The following is a 19,940-nucleotide window of genomic DNA, read 5'->3' on the forward strand; positions in this document are numbered from 1 at the left end:
TAGTGAACCGGTATCAATCGATACTGATGTAGCATCAGATACATCTGAGCAGGTGGACGACCCTTCAAATTCAAACAGTGGCGGAGCAGAACAGGTGGAGCAGCCCGAGTACATGAACCCTGAACATCATGCATCACCGGAAATTGTGCTGCGGAGGTCGTCTAGGAACCGGAAGCTGCCCTCCAGATTCAAAGATTATGTAATGAACATTAGTTGAACACTCTCATAGCTATGAGGCATTGAGACTTGAAGCACTTTGATTTATTTCATGGATTACGCTATAGTACAAACTGTTACTCTGTATCGTGCGTTTCATGATTTTATTTATTTATTTATGTCCACTTTCTTTCTTCTTTTTTTTTTTTCCTTTATTTTATGAAAGGAAAGGTGTTACACGTGAACATGTAACTCAACAAGAAATTAGCATACGTAGCTTATTACACGTGCATTTGCAATGTGCAGTAAATTAGCATATCTAGCTTGTTATTTAAGACCTTGACGTTTCGCTATTAAAGCAATAACTTTATCGAGAGCACCACGATATCAACACTAGCCTACCTCGTATCTCGCCGATAAAATTAAACTTCTCCGGCATCAGTCACGCTCAAACTCCGGCGATGGCCACACAGATAAATTTACTTTTCAAGTTTCAAGGTTCAGCGATTATCCATTGCTGAGAAACAGCGAAAAATATTCAAATTTTCAAAATCCTTCGAGTCTCGCTTACAACGAATTTGGGCACGACTGATCAAGCGTTCACTTATTTGCTCTCACCGTATCGAGGCACAAGTGAACCGTTGACTTGGACTTTAAAAAAACCGGTCGAACTTCTGATTGAAGATTGAAATACGGAAAATCGAACATTTTTCCCTGCAATTTCGGTACTTTTCCTGCAATTTTACCCCATTTTTCAATTTTAGAATAAGCGAAAGAAGTGGAGTTTCAAGCAATCGTTATAATAGGGTTCAGATTCTCAAACATAACAAACAGACCATATAAAAGTACTGTCATAAAAAAAATTAATGGTTACCTGCTCTTTTTATCGTGAAATTGTTCTTTCTGTATGCTTGCGAATTCGCCGAGACATTGCAAAGTGTATGTTTTCTTCCTCTGCTGTACTCAGGATCACGAACGGTGCATTTAGTGGGCTTTTGCGATTTATCGCTCTTTGTGGAGATCGGCAATATGCTCAATGATGCTTCCAAGTAAATAACTTTGATAGAGATCCATGGATGTTCACGTACGAGGCATACTTCGTTTCACTCCCCGTCAACATGGCCTTCAATGTGATGGCTGTTTCCGTTGGAACCCTCGAGTACGTAACACTGGGATTTCCCTTGAGGTGTACCGTGCAGCAGTTAAAGAAGGAGCTGAGATCGAGTGGCAATGCGAATTCTGCCAACATCCCGATGCTGACAGCACCATGGAGGACGTCTCCCTTCCTGACCCACCTCCAGCGGAAACATCCTTAGAGGATTCAGCCGTGGAACCAGACCTGCAGCCACAACAGCCTCCTGAGACAACCTACCACCTTGTTCAGGAGGGTACCATACGGGGGAAGACGAAGTTCAAAAAAGTTCAAGCCAGTTCTCAAAAAAATATAGTTATTGAGAGTCATCAATCTTATTAGAACTGTTTAAATTAACTTCAGCGCGCGCGCACAGAGAAGTGTTGCCCTAGACAACGGAAGATTTATCAAATCACGTCACTACTCGACTACTAATTCACCTCGACTACTTTACTCTCGTTCGAAAAGCTAATTCACCGCGACTACTTTACTCTGGTGTTTGGTGGCGAGTTGACTTCGAGTTGGTTGGTGGCGAGGTCGTTTCTTGGTGGCGAGTTGGTGGGTGGCGAAACTCCCTGGCGTGATGACCCGTAATCCATTCATGTCCTTTCAATGCCCTTCGTTTGTCTGGGTCGACGAAGTTTAGGAAATGGTTCACTGTGAGATGATGTTAGCCCTTGTCTTGTAGGCAATTGTAAACTTTCCGTCCACAGGTAGCTAGGGCTAATATTTCTTCAAGGAAAGTTTACTGTGAGAAAATTATGTGTTCTGGCGGATTGAAGGTTATCCATTGCAGTTTTTTCTTGAGCATCGCGAAACAAATCCATCTCATGATGCACTTTGTCTTTGTATTGTCAACTGACTGCGTCTCCAGACAGGCTTTGGACACGGAAGACGAAAGTAAATCGTTTTCTTTGCACCACTCTATGCACCGCTCGGGATAAGGCTATGAAGCAGGCACAATTTCCAAATGTTTAAATCTGCCTTTGCTGTCGCTTTTACTTCGGTAGCCATCTTGATTATTACGTAGACCAAAGTTTTCTTCAAAAAAAGGGAAACATGAAACGACTTTAATTATAATGAACTCGTGCATTAAAGTTTCCCATGAAAGATGCACCAATCAGACTGTAGGCGTGGGCAGTGAGCTTATACGTGTGCCGCACGTACGGTGCCATGAAGGAAAAGCAGGTCACTGTTCACAGCAATACTGGAAAACCTTAAACTATTACAGGGACTAACTGCCTTTAGTCGTAGTTAGGGTTACGGTTTGCATTATTAAAGGGATAGGTTGTTTTAAGAGTTGTAAAACAGGGATCTCTGAACGGTAGCCTACGAGTGTAAGTTCGATTGTAGGTGCTCGGCGCGGCACGCGTATATAACTACGTATCATTGTTATGTAAATAGTCGACCGGAATTCAAAATAAATATCATTTTCAAGGTGTGAATTAGCAAATTGAAACGTTAGTTCAGTGGTCAAGAACAGGGACAAGTAATCCAGAGGTTTACTTGCACAAGCTGCAAGTGACATATCATGGGATAAAATGGCAGAAAAAGCCGAGCGGGGTCTGGAAAAAAGGACAAGACGAAAGGATAGAAAGAAGAAAGCTGGGACGAAAACGAGTAACGGTGTGGGGCGATGTAGGTAAAGAAGAGAGAGAGAGGGAGGGAGAGAGAAATGAGATCCATTTTTATTCATCCCGTAAGTACAAATTAGCCATGTATATATTCGATTCTCTTGGGTATACGTATTGTTCTACAAAACAATAGCGCGAATGACTAATTAATTTATTCTGCATGCATAATGAAGTAGGGACCTGTGCGAAAATCATTCCACAAATTTTGTCAACCAAAAACCTCAACGACTCTGCCGTCATGTTAACAATGTTCGTATCTTGACTTTGTATTTTGTCCCGTTTCACGTTGAAGCCCTGCTTGTTTGTTCAGCCTTGCATTTAAATTTTGCCACTGTGCGAAGATATTAAAAGACCATTTTGTGACATATCGGGTTTTGATTTTGGAACGGATTTTTCCAACAGTGCTTTTTCTTCATCGGTAGTTTTCAATTCGCTGAACTTTCTCTTACGCAGCATTTTCAACCAACCTCCTTCAACCATCGACAACAAAGAATAAGGACTGAAGTAAAAAAAATATGCTTTTAAAATTACCATACTGCTGTTAAGGTCCACTTGTTTTTATTGTATGCTGATATCTTCCCATGCCTCACAATTTGAACACGCCTTTTGTGGAATGTTTTTGAAGCCGTTTAAAAAAACTCGCAGTGTTTTAATGGGTATAAAGACATCCCCTACGCCTTGTATTTTTAAACCCGATGAAACACTGCCCTCGTTTTTTAAACATGACATCAATGAGTTACCACTGAGAGTCATTGGGTTCAACTGTCCTTCTTTTTGCAGATGATTCCCCACTATATATGATTATACGATCACAGGCTGATACTGAGATTCTCTACAATGATTTAAAGAAATTAGAACACTGGGAGAAGAAATGGCTGTTGGAATTTAATGTTGATAAATGTCTTGTTCTACGGGTCACTCGTAAGCAGAACCCGATAATCCATGATTATGACAGTGCATGGCAAAGTACTTGGGACTTTGGGACCTCCGACCTCAGACCTTCTCGGCATGTGCAAAATATTACACACAACTTGAGGCAAATCAGTCACTTGGCTTTCTAAGAAACTTGAGAATTAATTCACCTAGGCTAACCTAAAGTCTGTGGCTTATAAAAGCTTGGTTCACCCACTACTCTTCAGCAGCATGGGATCCCTCCGCAAAGAAAATGTTAAACGTGACGAAACTACAAATGGTACAAAGACGTTCAGCTCGGTATGTTCTAAACTGACATGAAATGCTGCAAGAACTGCAATGGAATACTCTTGCATGAAGAAAGACGAAAAAAGAATAGGTTTGCCATGTTCTACAAAATTCACAATGACCATGTTGATGACTGTGCTTATGAGGTTCCTTTTCCATCACTGAGTACGATAAATACTCTTTTCGTTTTCCCAAGAACAATACGACAGTGGAACATTTTAGCAAATGAGACAGTCAACGCCTCCTCCTTGATGGCGTTTACAAATCGCCTTCAATTTAGAATTGTTTGACTACCTCATTACATGAAATTTTCGCGACACTTTAATTTCGCAAATTTCGCGATTTCTTTTTGAACCGCGACATTAAAGTGACGCGAACAACAAGTGTCGCGAACACAACATGGCGCGAAAATTAATAATACTAATAGAACTTCGTGTCGTGCAATTTGGTCTGAAATCATACGTGTGATTTCAAAATCAAACGAGCGCACAGCGCGAGTTCGATTTGAAATCACAAGTATGATTTCAGACCAAAATTGCACGACACGAAGTTCAATCATTTTATTACATCCATTTAGAAATCACACAATAATTATTTCATCGCTAAAATACAGGATTTTAGTTAGTACCAATATTTTATTGATCCAGTTGGGAACTAAAGTTGGAAAATTCGCCACACAATGGTTTTCTTTGTCTTTCATTTTCCAGACATTTGGTTGGTTACCTTAAACAAACTTTGAAATCTGATTGGTTGTTTTGTTTTAGTGTTCCTTTCTCATTGGCTGGGGAAATGGTGCGATTTGGGAACTGCTGAGAGCCAATCAGATCGCAAGGACCACCAGTGATTTCTAGATGGATGTAATAAAGTGAATAACAATAATAGCTAATAGTGAAGAAAGGACGAGTTTATTAACATTAAAAAGTTGACAAAATCATGTTTTTATCTCTTCTGAGGCAATTGCAACGTCTTCATACCAAGACATTAAATGTCTTAAATGTATTCTTCATTTTTTGGTTTTTGCCTCAATGATTAATGATTTTTGAAAGCGATTTTGTACATTTCCTGGATCGAAAGTAATTAATTCATGCATGTATTTTGTTGAGCTTTCCTCAGTGTCATTGAGTCATGATTCCCAAGTTTTTAAAACAAAGATTGGTGATTCTTAAAATATTTTAAACTATGATTCATGAATCACGATTCCACTTCCATGCCGAAATTTACACAAACGACTATGGAGATCACGGTCAACGGTAACGAACAAGCTTAAAATTCTTGCGGAAATCGGGGTACTCTAAAGTTTCCATAATTGCTAGCATGTCAAGCAAGGTTCAAGGAGGGGAACTAGTGAGCCATGATACGAAATAAACACAATAAAAGGAAAACAGAGTCAATTTTTTTTATGTACACTATTAAAAATTATAATAAAGTTCCTATATAACGCGCACTCTCATTGGTTTAAACAGCGTGCTTTATTGAGAGTACAAAGCACGGAACAAACGAAAGCTCACGCCATCATCCGTAGAAATGGCAGATGAATTTCCGAATTTTTCCTTGGCTATTATTGAAGATGTCAGTTAAAGGCTTGCTCAGATATTCAGATATTCTGCCAAGTGCTTTGCCCGGTCCAGCAGTTCTTTCACGATTTATCTCGTCCAATTTGCAATAAATCAGCACTCGTGAATTTTTGAGACTACAAATAGTTCATTATCCCTCCTGCATACTCATTAGCATTTAGTTATGGGAAAGTCACCCCAGTCGAGCAAGCTCGCTGGGGAAAACATGAAGAGTGCTAATAGAGTAAGCAGAGGGCCAGGGGTGGGTGGGTGGGTCGATTCCAACCAAAGTTAGGCAAAACTGACAACTATGAATAATTAACTCATGCTTATATAATACGCACGAAGGCTAATGAATATTAATGAAGTATGAATAGTTCATTATCCCCCCTGCATACTCATTAGCATTTAGTTATGGGAAAGTCACCCCAGACTGCGCCTCACTATCGCCGAGGAATTCGCTGGCTTATCCCCACAACCAAAATAAATCCCCAACCTCACCCATCCTTAACGAAAATCACCCTAATTTCCAACCCTCACTAATATGCGAGCACGACTATAAAAGATGCCAACACATTTAAAATTATTTCTACAGAGCTAACTGGACAGGACACCCCCAAACGAATTAGTGAAAACCGAAATAGCACATTCAAGCTGAAGAAAACATTCCAGTAAATATTCACTAAAGTTATCTCTAACAAAAACAAGAAAACCAAACTGTAACAACGCTCAAGTTTGAGAAAATCAGACATAGTCAAGCTTTACACCTTGAAACATGCATTCAGCGTATACATTCACACCATATCAGAAAGAAAGTAAGCCTAATGTTTAGAAAGCAAAGGTAAAACCTTGCAGGTCATTGTACTGCTTGTAAACTTTTGTTAAATCCACCTCCAACGAAGACATGGTATCCGCTGCTCCACCAAGGCCAAGAACCTGATTCAACTTAATGTAATGACGTGCTGTCGACGAGGACTTCCATCCCACGTGATCCATGATCGTATCAAGCTTCGCCCCGGAAATAGCCAACGAAATTGTACAACCACTCCTTAGACCATGTAAGGTAACGTTCCGATTAACAAAAGCTGGAATCCGGCGAACATACGTCGAGAGCCGTGCCTGAGCGGTAGCCGACTCAAAAGGTGCCGGCAAAATTTCACCAGATGGGTTGAGGGGTCTAAACAAATATCCTTGTCAGATAGAAATTTTTAACAGGTCGTATACAGCAATGTAAACTTCCACTGCGGTAACTGGGCAAATAGTAGAATCTGGATGACGCTTGAGGGCAAAAACGTTCGAGGTTCCGTCTCGGAGGGACTTAGTTAATGTATGGTTAAAGAGTAGAGCCTTCTTTTCCGGGAAATAAAGAATCCCCTTTGTTTTCACTCGACCAAGATCTCCAGCTCTGTCACCACTAAAAAATTGTACCTTAAAAAAGGCCTGATCCCTTGCCAAAACAAATAACTGCACCGAAGAGCGAACATGTGAGTTCAAGCGCTTGGTTATTTCTGACGATAAAAGCACCAAATCCTGCAAAAAAAAAGGTTCAGCCTGTTTCTGCACGACTCTTGCACCGATCTGTTCCTCCCTGACGGCTGATAAATAGGACTTAACCAATGGTGAAGCTGCAGGGTTGGCAATCCCCGGAAAAAGACTATCTGTTGCTGATCTCCCATACTTATTAAACATAGCCCTCAGTTTTCCAATAATCGAGTCAACGGAGCCATATGCTAAACGCTTAGGGCAAACACAAGAAGAAACCCTGTTCTCGCCAAAGAACGGGCAAGCAACCATGTGTACCACTGTTTTGCCAAAATTATCTTTCCAGATCAAAAAGTCTACTACGTCGTCTGGTATAGCCGCACAAATGTCCCTCTTAGAGGTGGTTTCCAGGAACTGCAAAAACTCCATCTCTAAAGCACTTCTCTGTTTTTGATAAGGAGTAGCCTGCTGCTTAGCAACCAAAACTTTCTTCCGCTCCCTTATAGAACACAAATCGACAGGGGCCTTGAGGCTCTTCAAAGTTTTATATGATCTCGTCTGACGCTGGTAACCACATCTCTGGCAATAACGGAAATCAAAGTCGTTGGGCTTGGAACAAGCCGGACATGACACCGATGGCTGAAAAAGTCTGGGCACCAACGGCAAAGACTGAAAGAGGAAAAAAAAAAAAAGAGAAAATAGTTCCTCCTGTTAAGTTGTTACGACATGCTCTTTCCCATCCTAAATGCCCAGAGGCTATATGGAGAGGATCCAGGTCTAAATCCATCCTTCGACGGAAGAAGAAGCGCATCAAGTGATCCCTTCTCGGCCACCAAAACATTGTTGCTGGACACCGCATTTAACAACGGCCACCACCCGGGTAATGGGGACATCAATGGTACCACCACCGTAACAACCGCATCTACCGATATGAGGAAACGCAAAAGAAGACCAATCAATGCAAATGGCGGGAAAACGTAGGCGTTGACGCGGTCACCATCACACACAGAGAGGTCTTGGTTAAAAACATTAACACTCGATGATCCTGGCGTAGGGTAGGGCGTAAAGTGCTTTAACGGGTTTCCACTCCAGTCACGTTGAACATTGGAATCCAACGACATCAAATCAAGATCATGGCCATTAATTCCACCAAAACTACGCTGGACGATTTCCCAAGACCTCGGAGAAAGCATGGCATCCTGTAACGAACTTCGAAAACTGTTTGCAGGAGTAGTGATTCTTGAAAATCATAGTAGGGGGTTCCGCACTCTCATACTTTATGCCCATAAAAGCTCCCTTAAAGGGCTTCATGAACTTCTTGACATCCACCCCATGCTCCAACCATTCCAAGACATCCTTCGCAGGTTCGTACCCGGCCAAACTTTTTTCCCAGAGTTCAATTCGAGTACGAAGTTGACCCGAACGAAAGGAGTCCGGATCACGAAACAACAGATCGCGTAAGATGGGAGTTTCCCCCGCAACAATGCCTTGAACATGGGTTAAACAAGCGTCTTCTGAAGTCATTTTCTCCGAACTCGGATTACCCTCCCAAGACAACCATCGGATTTTTCCATGCTTGCTTCTTTCCTCCGCCTCTAACGGCATAAAGGTCATCGTATCTCCCTTGAGACGTTTTGACTTAGGCTAGAACCAAAACACCAAAAAAAAAAAAAAAAAGAGAATCAAAAGGACGTACTTAAATGGAGACTGCAAGTCCGAGTTCGGAGGAAATGACCACCGTAGCCCGAGTAATCGGGCTCAAGGGCATGCCTAAAGGCAAAACGCTTGTGGGGTCATTCTCCCAACCTCGAGACCACAGACTAAAGGAAAAAAATAAAACATCACATATTTAATAGTGTCTTTACACTTTATTATTGTCAATACAAATATCAAGACAATCCCGATTTCCATTCCAGAACAGGAAAACTTCCAATGATTTCACAATCTTAACGTTTATCTGGGCAAGAGCGCGAAATATGACCCGCCTTTCCACACACCCAGCACTTTCTCGCCGACGGCGGCCTGGGGCTGTAATTGGAGCCACGCCTTTGGTATGGAGCTGGAGGCCTACGCGTCCGTCCAGTGAACGAAGGTTGACTTACTGCCGCGTGCGGCTTAGTTGCCTTGGAAATAACCTTTGCCACCTCGGCCTCATCCTTAGACGCCACCAACTTTATTAACACCTGTTGAAGGCACGGGTTGCCTAATAAAGGACGGCACTGCCTCAGCACTACTTCAAATCGTAAAGCTCTTTCATCCTTTCTTTCCTTGGTGACATTAACCACTTCATCCAGGGCGGCGATCGCCGCATATGGATCAAAAAGAGCAGCTGGGCGCGAGATCACCATTTGGAGAGTAGACAGCGCGCACTCGATTGCCGATGAATCGATTTTCCTCTTCCACTCATCCAACTCCTTCTTGAGTGAACTGACCGTTGTGTTCGGAACCTAACAAAAGGAGAAAACGCCATATAACTCCTTGATATCCTTAAGCCAGTCCCTACTTTACACTGAGACTGTATCCTTCGAAATCACATATCCTCTTCCTTTAAATTTATTATTTCATACCCTGATGCAATTCCAAATTCCCAACATAAAATCACAACGAACCTTCGCATCAGTTCTCACAACCCGTAAAATAAAGCACACGGCCACCAAGTGACCTAGCGAAATAACCTCCTCTCCTCCACGAGGTCTGGTTGAAATGGATCTAACGCCTTCTATTTCCGCGAACAGACCAGACGCCCTGTTCATCGGTCCTCGACCGTTTTCTTTTGTTTTTTTATTACTTTCTATCGCGCCACCTCGTGGCTCAGAGCATACCCACTGCTCAAATGGTCCTCGACCATTTTCTTCCCTTTTTTTTTTTTTTTTTTTTTTTTTTCCATGCCACCTCGTGGCTCAAAGCAGACACACTGCTCAATCGGTCCTCGACCATTGTCCTTCCTTTTTTTTTTTTTTTTTTCACGCCACCTCGTGGCTCAGAGCAAACACGCTGCCCAATCGGTCCTCGACCGTTTTTTCCTTTATTACGCCACCTCGTGGCTCAGAGCAGACATGCTGCACAATCGCTCCTAACGATTTTTTTAATAATTCTCCATTATTATTCCCTTTGACGCCACCTCGTGGCTCAGAACAGAAACAAACCCTGGCCGAGACCACACGCCCCGCGCCCTTCCCAAGGGACAAGTAAGAAAAAAGGGTGTCAATGGCATAGCTAATTTTTCCCGTCCCGAACAAAAATAAGAAACAGCTCCCAAATATTGCAAACCCTAATTCATAAGAATAAACGAGAGCAACAGCAGAAAAAACACAATATAAAACGACAACGTATCCCCCAACATTTGAGGAACAGAACCGCGGCGAGTCCAAAGGAATAAGTTAACAATCACGTGCTCGAAGCACGAAAATTAAGACCGGCTCCCGAGAAACCGGAAGGAAACATAAACAAGAAAATGCAACGTGATGCAACCAAAAAAAAATACCGACGAACCCCAGCTATAAAATACGAAACTAAAAGGAAAACATTGCAGCGGACATGTACCTCAAGGCTCACCGCCGAATTATCCGGCACATTCGTCCCCGCGGCGTTTCCCAGTGAAGAACTCTGGAGCACATTTTCGCCGCTCGCAGTTGTTCCCGATGTTGTCCCGGCACCAGCCTGAGATAAAGACGAAGACGGCGGAGTGGTTTGCTGAACAGAACCTTGAAGGGGTTGCAAAACTCGCTGAGCGCTCGACGGGACGTTCACGTCAGACGGACGCTCCGGTTCGGTCATCTTGACACGGTTCCAACCAAAGTTAGGCAAAACTGACAACTATGAATAATTAACTCATGCTTATATAATACGCACGAGGGCTAATGAATATTAATGAAGTATGAATAGACCATTTTACAGTTGCAGCTAAGTTACCTGGCCTACGAATGGAAGCGAGGCTGCCGGGGACCCTGTTTTGATACAAACCTCCGTGCTTTTGTAATGTTAATACGGACTAATGAGAATTACAACAACACAATTTGCATGATAAAAGCAGTCGGGGCTGTATCAATACAAGGTCATCGGCAGCCTCGCAGCCATTCATAGGCTAGGTCGCAGAGCAAACAACTGTAAAATGGCCTATTACAATGCTCTACGAACCCATGCGATTTGGTTACCCCTTGAAAAATTTATCCCACTCGAAATCATGTAATTACCTATACAAGCAATGTCCCGTCATTAAGTAAAAGGGGTTGCTTCAAAGGTCTGTAACCAGAAAAGAATGCCTACTCGATATGCTTGATCAACCGAAGTTTCTCCGTGTAAATACAATCTCAACATTAATTTGCTTTGCCAGTTTCTTGGCCAATCGTTGTCAGGCGGCACAACGAGTTGCTTGCATTGGGCCATAGGGTAACGAGGCTACTTGAGTTCCTTGACTTTGAAATTCTGGCTTGAACAAGATTTGAAACCATGACATCTGCGACATTAGCACAAGATCAAAAAGTGGCTTCATAGCTCAGCTGGTTGAGCATTGCACCGGCTCGCAGAGGTCATGGGTTAGCAGCAGCTGCGGAGTACGTTTGAAATTGGAGGGGGGGGGGGGGGGAAGGGGCTAGGTCTTGGTATATTTACGAGTAGTGTAAATTACCAAGTCTTCGATCAAGCCCAAAACAACACTGTAAGAAAAAGTGGGCCTGGTTCGAATCCTGTTGGAGTCACCTGAAGTTTTTCAGGTGTTGTTAAATTGTCCAGATAAGTGCAAGGATCACTTCTCTTCTTCGTCTATAAACCACACTTCAAATATACACTCATTTTATTTCATTCAGTAGTACTTTGGTAGCCATTCCCTCTTGTCACTACACCCATTCAACATGGTGGGCGAAGATATTTCCAAGAGAAGGGGATACTCCGATGAGACATTTTTTTATACCGACTGGCCAGCAGTCTAAAAGCTTATGCCTATATGGACCGTATACCCGCTTGAAATAACAGCGACTTGAACATAAGCGTAAATAAGGGTAAGCGTAAGAGTATCAAAGTCTTGCGTTCTTCTTATGCTTTCGCGGCTGCCCTTTAAGGCGCCTTATACTTGCTTGCGTCACTAGTAAGACGTTAAGGAGTTTATAAGGATCATCTCCTGAAACTGGATTAGTACGAACGGTCTTGAATTAAACATATAGAATAAACGATTCACTATTGTATTGTTGAGCCTTACATTTGGTTAGTTCTCGTTGATGTTTCCCAGACTACAAAAAATAAGCTATACTACAATGCGTGCTCTCGCACTCGCCTACTACTAATGCGACCCGGGTTCGATTTCTGGACTTAACGTCATATGTGGGTTGAATTTTTTGATTCTCTACTCTGCTCCCAGGCCGGGTTTTTCTCTGGGTAGTTCCATTTTCCCCTGATTAAAAACCAAAACCTTGATTTTATCTGCTCTGATTTCAAGTGATTCGATTTAATTTAAAATTTGTAGAGCACTTTGCTCGGCCAAAGAAGCTCGAAACATCGATAAAGTGTTGATGACAACAACGACGACGATGATGATGATGATGACAATTATTATTATTATTATTATTATTATTATTATTATTTGGCTTCGGCTACTGCTTGCCATAAAATCATGAAAATCTTATTGTTGCTTATTTCTCTATTTTCAGTACTTTCTCTGTAAAGAGACTTAACGGGCAAAAAATGAACTGAAACAAAACAGGTTTTATTTAGCTTGGCCAAATTTCAGCGCAACGTTTGTCTTTTCCGGTTTCCTATGCTCTATTGCTCCAGCTCCATGATGGTCACCAGTGCACTATCTCCATCGTTGCTGCAATGCTCTCGTAAGATTACGTTTATCTTTACCGAAGGCAACATGACAGCAAGAATCGCGAACTTCAATCAGTCATCCGGAGTTTTGTTAACTAGGAGATTGTTCTAGTCGCTGTATGAAATCCAAAATGTACATTTGAAGACGAACGTCATCTGGGCTGTTTGTAATGGAAAACAGAGGTACACCAGCTCGCTGTTTTGGAGGAAGAAAGGAAACATTATCACACTTGATTTTATTCAATTATGTTTTAACCCCGTTTATAAAGTCCATTGTAACACTTAATATCGTGTAAGCTCTTCGCCCTTGGGGGTTGACAAATGCCACAAAACTAGAATCCCGAGTCATTATTTTGCTTCCGGTCTCTACATTTACATGCAACAGAGCTCTTGGTATAAAAGCCACCAGCTACTTTAGTTTGAACGACACGAAAAATGCTGCACGAAGCCCCAGGCCGAGGGCAGCAGGTCGCAGGTCGCAGGTTTGCGCTACACGCACCGACCCTTAGCTGGTAAATAACGTATTTATTTTTTCCCTCTTTATCTCTCTCTTCCTCTCTGAAATCACTTTTGCAATTGTTGACTCGCATCGCGCTTAATAGCGATCAACGCAGTAAGCAACTTACAAACTGAACGTTTCAAAGAGAAATGTTTTTATTTGAATGGTTTCCAAGCCTTTTATCTAATGAAAATCTGTTTTGAAACTAACTTTTTTATGTTAAAGAAATTCGGTGTCAAAATGGAATTTTTAACGTCAAGGACAAAAACGCTCAGAGCGCTATCGCGCCCGTGGGCAGAGATAGGGAAATCCGGACCGCGCGAAGAACCAATGCAAAGTAATGATGCAATGTAAGATTCCAGGATTCGATATCATGCCTTCTTGGAAAAAAATAATATTATGACGTATGGTCCCACACCCAGGAAGCCATTACTAAATAGGCCGAAGAAAGTGTTGACAGGATCGGCGGGTCTAATTTGCAGGTCGCAGGTCGCAGGTCGCGGGTTGCAGGTCATTGTTTCACCAATACAGAAAGTATCCTAAACATTGATAAAAGCTAACCTTAGGCCGAAAAACTTTTGTTTAGGCCTAATTAGGCCTAAGATTAGCTTTTAAGAATATTTAGGATACTTTCTGTATAACAATGACCTGCAACCCGCGACCTGCAACCTGCGACCTGCAAATTAGACCCGCCGTGACACGATTGGCACTTTAAAATTTCGCTGAAGAACATTGCAAAAAGTTCTATACAATTAATGATGACCTCGAAGATCTTTCAAGTACTGGCTTGATTCTAGAATACCCTCTCACTAACATTCAACTTAAGAAACCTGCTACTGCAGTCCTGGAGTCGTGCGTAATAGACCTTAAGGCGGCGAAAGACGAAATACAAAAACCCTCGACTTGTCGCGCAACATTGTTTCGTTTCAAGTTTTGGTCGATGTTTCGCGTTTTTCACCTTGCGTGATCAACTTGACCCGCAACAAAAACATTTGTTGCGGGTTGAAGAAATGCAGGGCGCTGATTGGTTGATTTGCTAGTACACGAGCACATCTGTTGCGCGACAAGTTGTGAGCTTGATGAAAAACGAGCAACAAAGCCAAAATTTGCTGCTCGTTTTTCATCAAGCTCACTTGTCGCGCAACAAATGTGCTCGTGTACTAGCAAATCAACCAATCAGCGCCCTGCATTTCTTCAACCGCAATAAATGTTTTTGTTGCGGGTCAAGTTGATCATGCAAGGTGAAAAACGCGAGACATTGTCCAAAACTTGCAACGAAACCATGTTGCGCGACAAGTTGAGGGTTTTTGTATCTCGTCTTTCGCCGCCTATATTCACGATAGCCGCCATGTTGGATTTGCTATTATCATGCAAATTAGCGACACACTTCTGAGGGGGCAAACAACACAAGTTTGAGAGGTTATAACGAACATCTTAGCTACACAGATGATTTGTTTCATGTTCATTGAATGTTTGTCACCTAAGCAGTAAAATACATATCATTACACAAGTTACTTCGACGTTTTGTTTAGTGAAAAATGAGCAGATAACGAAGTAGAAAGTCAAAATGTCAAAGGCAATCAAAAGATATAAAATTATTATAAAAGGTACTTAGCTCTAAACACTAAAATGGACTCTTTGCAATGTTATTTCAATATTTCGACAAGCCGATTTTCAGCAATTTGCTTTTTTTCCAATGTTTGCCCCCCAGCATAACACATGACTAATTTCCATGTCAATTTGAAAACCAACATGGCGGCCATCATGAATAAGGCCTATTTACATAATTTTATTTACTCCGCATTCAACACTGCTACTGTAGTCCCACAGTGGTCATTAAATATTCTAGTAATTCAGGGATCTTTAGCAGGTCTTAAAATGTTTCTGGGGTAATGCCATGTATGCGTGAGTGCTTTACAAATGTATCAAGCCTGCACACCACAGATGAGGAATATGTATTGGAAAAAATAAAACGAAATCAGAAGCTGTTTTAACTTACTTGAAGAGTTGCTTGTTGATCACTCACCAACTGATCCAGTTCCAAAACTAATTTCTGATCTACATGACTGATTTCTGCCTCTAACTTGTCTTCCAAGGACTTTAATAACAAGTATTTACAATATGTTTGAGTCTATGACTTTTGAATTAAATCACCATTGCTCTACCAAGTGAGTGACAAGATTAGTGTTTGATACGTTATTTCACAGTTATGAACACGTACAAGAAACAAGAAGGGTATGTTTTTTTCATGCATTTGGCTGTTTTGCAATTATATTTCAACACAGATATCTACTAGAGTGTAATAAGATTTTAAGCTCAAGCACTATCTTCATTAGATAAGCATATCAGAAAAGTAATAATTTAACTGAACAAACACTGGAAATAAGTACCGGTAATAGGTAATGAAATTAAAAAAAGAATCAAAACCTGTCCAGAAATATGACAAAAACTTGATTCTCCAGCCGTAGACAACAAATTTTGAGAAAGCTCTAAAGAAAGTACTCTTAGCTGAAAGTTAAATTAGTTCTGATGCAAGGTCTGCACAAGAAGTCATGGCAGTGGCTATGTAAATGTCCCAAGATAAAAGATACAGCAGCCATTTTGATGGAATTACTAGGCTAAATTTTAATTCAGGTCAAAGTGATTTTAACCAAGGTTGACAAATATTTTGTAACTTCTTTGTGTCAGGTATTCATTATCATAAAAAGAGAAAAAGAAATTACAAATCAACTTACGGTATGTTAAAACCATTTTGACCTGAAATCAAATTTAACCTGTACATAACATTGATTTTCCAAATAACTCTGCCAGAAATAAACTTAGTCAGCACTATTCTTAAATGCAAATGTTGTCTTTCCTTTTCTTTTGGACAAAAACATGGCCACTAATCACATCCCCAAATCCAAGAATGATATATATATATATAACATAAAAGTTGCTGCAGCACACCTTTTTTTCCTGAGCATTTGAAGCTTCCACAAGAGGCAGATTATGTGGCCTTTGTTCACAGCTTTGCAAGGCATCCTTTTGTTTCTTGGAGAGTTCCATTCTCTGTGCTTAAATTTAAGCAAAATATAAGCTTCCCATGAAAAATTTAAAGAACTGAAAGAGCTCATTCAGATACCTTAAAGTGAGGCAGACTAGAGTCAATATTATTGGTTTGGGATACAAGTTGCTTGGCAACGGGAAAATGGACAAGTGAGAAATGAGAGTCCTAGGCAGGATTAGAACCTACAATCTCCTAACACCGGTCGGAGGCCCGTTTAGGTCGTTTTTATCTACAAGTAGGTCTGAATGTATCCTGCTGGTGTGCAGGCTCTACAAAGTCATATGCCTCAATTTTTACAAATACATAAATGTATTTATAGAGCATCCAAATAGAGCATCCAACTGGTGTAATGGAGATCAATTAGCTTTGAATCCTACCAAAGATTCTGATTTTTCAGTTGTTCTTTTGCCCACTGCCGAGCAACCTGTATGCTATACTTCCCATGAGTGCACTACACCTTTACATCTATACATGAATTTATAAGTGAACATTGAGGCATATGACTTTGTAGAGCTCACAGACCAGCAGGACACATTGTCCCATCAGGACCTAGATACATGTAAAAATGACCTGGTCTGTTATCCCCAGGATTCGAGAAAAGTCTTATTTTCCACCTGTTTCCCGTAGAGGCCAAACTAGTACAACGAGGGTGATATCATGTCACTGTGATAGTTTCCTGTCCTCTACAAAGCAATATCGCTGATTACATTTGGCCAGAAACTTGGGCGTTTGGCTGCCCTCAGTTGCTCTTTTCACCTTTAATAGAGAACCTCTTGCACGATTTCAGCAAGTATTTATAATAATTAAGCCAAAAAAGTGGCTTGACAAATGATTGCTCTTGGACTATCTCCTGGTATGTCCACAATAATCAAATATGCTTGAAAACAAAATACTTCAATTCTCAAATCATATACTTGTAAATTGAATTCGTAAAATACAGTGTACATATCTGTAATCACAAATACCGTAGTTATTCGGTTATAAGGCACACGGTTTTTTCAAGAAAAATCTGTCTTTGGGTGGCGAGTTAGTGCTAAAATTGGGGTGCGTCTTATAGCCAAGTATTTTCGCGCAACAAAATCTTAAGATCACAATTTGAGAAGAACTTGCAGTTTAAACAACACAAGAAAAGGACACTAGTTGTCAATTTAAAAAAAGAATAGCACTTGTAGAGACCTTTAGAACACTAAACGACGTCAAGAGGAAAGTAAACAAACGGAAATTTGCATACATGCTTAAAAGCACGTGCTCAGTAACGTGATACCCATGAAAACAACACAATCGGTTGAACCTTGTTTCGAATTCCGAGAATCGTGTTTGTCGCTCGCATGAAAAGTTTCTTCTCTGAAAAAACAGTGTGGAGATAAAACATACCTTCTTCGTTCATCCAGCCTTTCTTGTACACTGAAGGTTGCATCCTTGGTGGCGTGTTGATATTCAGCTGTCGAACACCTTTGAATATGACTTTCGGTGGGAGTTTATCGCCGTTCGCTTTCTCTTGAAGTCTGAAGTCTGAAGTCTGAACTCTGACTATTTATTACGTCGGAAGGTTCAAATAAAAGTGTATGCGTTGTATGTTATGATTTTCAGTTGTCAACTTTTAGCTTTTGTTTTTGCGTATATCATTAAACGTGTGACTTTTTCACTTTGTTTACGTTAACAAAAAGAGTTCGCATGCCAATTGTGTAAGGATAATTGTTCTCAAATTCATCACATCCTTTTGATAACTCTCAATTTTCGGGTGCGTCTTATAACCGAGTATTTTCGCGTAATTTTCAGTTTGAGAACTTAGCTTGATTAAATTGCAAAGTTTGGGGTGCGTCTTATAACCGAGTGCGCCTTATAACCGAATAACTACGGTACTCAATTTATATGCCTTTGAAATAAAATGGTGTAGGTTTAAGAATATCTTTTGTATCTGTCTAGTATTAATGTGTGATGTAGTAGTTGTACATTTGTAATGTCTGTATTTCATTAAAATAGATAAATATATAAAAAAATCAAATCTGCTTGTGACTGACTGATTGTTCAACTGTAAGCGAGAAAACCTAAACTAGTCATATTGCCTCTGGGAAGTCAAAGGATTGCATTTTAGCAAAATGTACTTGGCTCTTCATGTGCCTTTAGAACAATCTCATTTAATTCTGAAGGAAACAGGGAAGTTTTACCTTTTTGTGAGTTGACTAGCTTCATTCTTTTATTCAGCAAATTTCTCTCTGAGAGTTGTTGGATATCTTCAAGTCCTTTAACAATCTCAAAGACGGTGCCATCTAGAAGACAGGTAGCTATTCCCGAAAGGACATCATAGGTAAACTTCTTTTTGTATGTGCTGAAATTGAAGACAAAACCTTACTTTATAATGTAATGGCATTAATGCTGTGATTTGTAGGGGCGATGAATGGTAAAATCTGAGACTCGCTGAGACGCCAGGCCCTTGCTTGAAAATCTGAGACTGAGACCAAAACATGCAAGACTTCATTCCGAAATAAATTAATGCAATATAAGCAAGACTTCAAGATTCTTCGCAAAGAGTGTGAAGATTCTGAGATCAGATGAAAAGTTTGCGAGTGTCAAGATTTTGGAGATACCATTTGCCACCCCTATTTGTGATGTGAAGACGTCTCAGGATTTCCCCTTAACTTGGTCTTAAACTTGAAGATCTGGTTTAGTCAAACAAGTTCATAAATGTTGAAATGATAGTATCAATTACTTTTCAAAGAAAATTAAACAGCAAAGATATCACTGACTTCACCTATTGATACTGTGCCAACCCTGTACAGGCTCATTAGCGGTTGAAACAACAATTCATTTGTTCCGGCATGATTTGTGTACTAAAAAGAATGTTTGTATAAATAAGGTATATATTCTCTATTTTCACATTCCTCATAACACACTTTGTTTGCCCCCCAAATTTTGTATAAACCATTGTTTTCAAATGCTCTTGGGACACTGCATATTCACAAGAGGATTTGAAAACAATGGTTTATGTAAAACTTGGGGGGCAAACAAAGTGTATTATGGGGAATGTGATTTGGATTCCTTTAACCTACGACACGGTTTCCTTGATTAAACAAATTACTGAGAACCAACTCCAAAAGCATTGTTTCCTTTATGATACGAACTACTGTGAAAAAAAACTCCTACCCGGGCAAATCTCGAACCATAGCTTGCAGTTGCGTCAAAAAGCTGGTCAACTTTTTCTTTTCAGCATCTAATCGCTGTTGTTCTCTTCGATATTCCTCTTCCTTACGGAGCATTTCATCACGGACGGTGGCTAATAAATTAGAATCTATATTAGGCTGATAATTCCACTTTGGCTGCCTCTGCCCTCCACCGCTACCGTAAAAATACGACATTTTAAAGGACAATATATAATAATAGCGACGACAATTGCTTCTGTTGGTACAAATGAAGACCGGAAAAGTGACAGGCG

General features: G+C 40.7%; 2 protein-coding genes across 3 annotated transcripts; both read right to left on the reverse strand.

The window, feature by feature from the left end:
• Positions 1-8,428: 8,428 nt before the first annotated feature.
• Positions 8,429-11,023, reverse strand: LOC138050728 (uncharacterized). The gene is made up of 2 exons (XM_068897024.1): positions 10,701-11,023; positions 8,429-9,604 (listed from the first exon to the last, which is right to left on the reverse strand). Exons 1-2 carry the CDS (start codon positions 10,932-10,934, stop codon positions 9,104-9,106), a joined length of 735 nt encoding a protein of 244 aa, XP_068753125.1. The 5' UTR covers positions 10,935-11,023; the 3' UTR covers positions 8,429-9,103.
• A 908-nt stretch (positions 11,024-11,931) lies between these two features.
• On the reverse strand, positions 11,932-19,939 carry LOC138052777 (protein DGCR6-like). 2 transcript variants are annotated; one of them, XM_068899353.1, is made up of 5 exons: positions 19,652-19,939; positions 18,676-18,836; positions 16,408-16,514; positions 15,458-15,556; positions 11,932-13,155 (listed from the first exon to the last, which is right to left on the reverse strand). In XM_068899353.1, the coding sequence occupies exons 1-5, from the start codon at positions 19,861-19,863 to the stop codon at positions 13,051-13,053; spliced, it is 684 nt and encodes a 227-aa protein (XP_068755454.1). In that variant the 5' UTR covers positions 19,864-19,939; the 3' UTR covers positions 11,932-13,050. The 2 variants fall into 2 exon arrangements, with proteins under 2 accessions (XP_068755454.1, XP_068755455.1); XM_068899354.1 differs by lacking the exon at positions 11,932-13,155 and having other exon boundaries at positions 15,458-15,558; positions 16,409-16,514; positions 19,652-19,929.
• Between the last annotated feature and the right edge of the window lies 1 nt (position 19,940).

The sequence above is a fragment of the Montipora capricornis genome, chromosome 6 (genome assembly GCF_036669925.1).
Source record: "Montipora capricornis isolate CH-2021 chromosome 6, ASM3666992v2, whole genome shotgun sequence".
Lineage (NCBI taxonomy): Eukaryota > Metazoa > Cnidaria > Anthozoa > Scleractinia > Acroporidae > Montipora > Montipora capricornis.